The sequence below is a fragment of the Neovison vison genome, chromosome 13 (genome assembly GCF_020171115.1).
Source record: "Neovison vison isolate M4711 chromosome 13, ASM_NN_V1, whole genome shotgun sequence".
NCBI classification, from domain to species: domain Eukaryota; kingdom Metazoa; phylum Chordata; class Mammalia; order Carnivora; family Mustelidae; genus Neogale; species Neogale vison.
Genome location: NC_058103.1, coordinates 70,236,224 through 70,238,285, shown reverse-complemented (window position 1 = coordinate 70,238,285; position 2,062 = coordinate 70,236,224). Strand labels below are relative to the sequence as shown.

Below are 2,062 nucleotides of genomic sequence, written 5' to 3'. Positions count from 1 at the left end.
CACACTGTGTTTTATACATTTATTTCTTAGATGACTTTTTGTTCCCTAGGGTTAATGTTTTCTATTCTTTTTTCTTCTATGTTTTCTGTTGCTTCTTCAAGGCCAGCAAGAGGCAGAGCCAGTCTGCTAGCAACACAGTCTTATAAAGTAGGATTCCTCCTGTTTTTTCTCATATTTTACTAATATTATTATTATTATTATTATTTTTAAAAAAAGACACATTTATTCAGCGTCATGATCAGACTATTACATTTAGCAATCAACAGCATAGGTGCAAAAAAAAAATCTACATTAAAACCCTTTGTTGGAATGCTTTACACTTTCCACAGAACAGACTAAAATAACCTGTTATACAATTAGTCACAAATACAGTCCTCGAGTTTTTTTGCCCATACCCATGAGTATTGTCTAAAACATGTCTTCTTTGTAGCAGCTAGGCCCTGCCACCACTGTGCTTGGCTGAGTTCACAAATCTGTTGTAACCTGTAGCTTCCCTGTCACTTCTCTGGCTCTCCTCTCCTGCTAAGCTTTGTTTCCTGGCAGTAATTAAAACCTTCTGCCACTGCCATAGCTGCTGCTGCTGCTGGAACCACCATAGCCACCTTGGTTTCGTGGTTTGGCGAAGTATTGGCCTCCACCACCATAAGGGCCAGAGCTTCTGCCTCCAAAATTGCCTCCTTTCATGGGTCCAAAATTTGAGGATTGATTGTTGTAATTGCCAAAATCATTATAGCTTCCGCCACCTCCAAAGTTGCTTCCATCATTACCAAATCCGTTATAGCCATCCCCACTGCCACCATATCCACCACCACCTCGACTGCCACCAAATCCACCTCGACCACTGAAGTTTCCTCCGCGACCAAAGTTGTCATTCCCACCAAAACCACCTCCACGACCACCACCAAAGTTTCCAGAACCACTTCGACCTCTTTGGCTGGATGAAGCACTAGCCATCTCTTGATTAGAGAGCGCTTTCCTTACTTCACAGTTGTGGCCATTCACAGTATGGTATTTTTGAATGACAGTCTTGTCTACAGAATCATGGTCATCAAATGTTACAAAAGCAAAACCCCTCTTTTTGCCACTGCCTCGGTCAGTCATGATCTCAGTCACTTCGATTTTCCCATACTGTTCGAAATAATCTCTTAGATGATGTTCTTCAGTGTCTTCTTTAATGCCACCAACAAAAATCTTTTTCACAGTTAAGTGGGCACCAGGTCTTTGAGAATCTTCTCTTGAGACAGCCCTCTTTGGTTCCACAACTCTTCCATCCACCTTGTGTGGCCTTGCATTCATGGCTGCATCCACCTCCTCCATAGTGGCATATGTGACAAACCCAAAGCCTCTGGAGCGCTTGGTGTTCGGATCTCTCATTACCACACAGTCCGTAAGTGTTCCCCATTGCTCAAAATGGCTCCTCAGACTCTCATCGGTTGTTTCAAAGCTCAGACCTCCGATGAAGAGCTTCCGCAGCTGTTTAGGCTCTTTGGGAGACTCTGACTTAGACATGACGGCGGTGGGAGGGGAGACTTTAACGATGCTTACTCGGCGGCGTCCACGGGCAGAAAGGCTAATATTATTTTCTTGATTTAGTGTTTTTATGATCTCTCTGATGTCATTTATTGCTTATACTTTTTAAGTTTATTTCTTCTTTAAACTTCCTTTTGTTTTTTGTTGGCTTTAGTTTGTTTTTAATGTTTTAACCTTCCTTTGAGTATCTGATGATACTAAACTGATAGTTTTAGGAGTAAGGCACCAAATAGCTGTTTGAAAATTTTGTGTGTGACTAAGACTTGTTATTAGGTAGCTGCAGTATATGGTTATTGGGTGAGAATTACACTCTGTCATTGGGAATCTAAATGTTAGTATCTATATGCCTTTTCTCTTAGGTTGCTTCTTTTTTAAAGCTGAAGCCTCCCTTTTCCTTTCTGGTGGTTTATCTGGCTATCAGCAGATTAGGACCACAAGGGTCTCTTTGTTCAGAGTTGAGGATGTCATAATTCCTTGCTTTGAGTATGACCATATGTTACCCGATAATTTTGCCTGATGTTCCTAGGTCTAT

At 41.5% G+C, this 2,062-nt stretch overlaps 1 protein-coding gene across 1 annotated transcript; it reads right to left on the bottom strand.

Annotated features, from left to right (window-relative positions):
• Positions 1-532: 532 nt before the first annotated feature.
• On the bottom strand, positions 533-1,589 carry LOC122893028 (heterogeneous nuclear ribonucleoprotein A1-like). Its single transcript, XM_044229798.1, has one exon. The coding sequence runs from the start codon at positions 1,507-1,509 to the stop codon at positions 547-549; it is 963 nt and encodes a 320-aa protein (XP_044085733.1). The 5' UTR covers positions 1,510-1,589; the 3' UTR covers positions 533-546.
• Positions 1,590-2,062: the final 473 nt, after the last annotated feature.

Excerpts from the sequence above, each read along its gene's own strand:
- LOC122893028 (XM_044229798.1), bottom strand. The coding sequence starts at position 1,509 with ATGTCTAAGTCAGAGTCTCCCAAAGAGCCTAAACAGCTGCGGAAGCTC.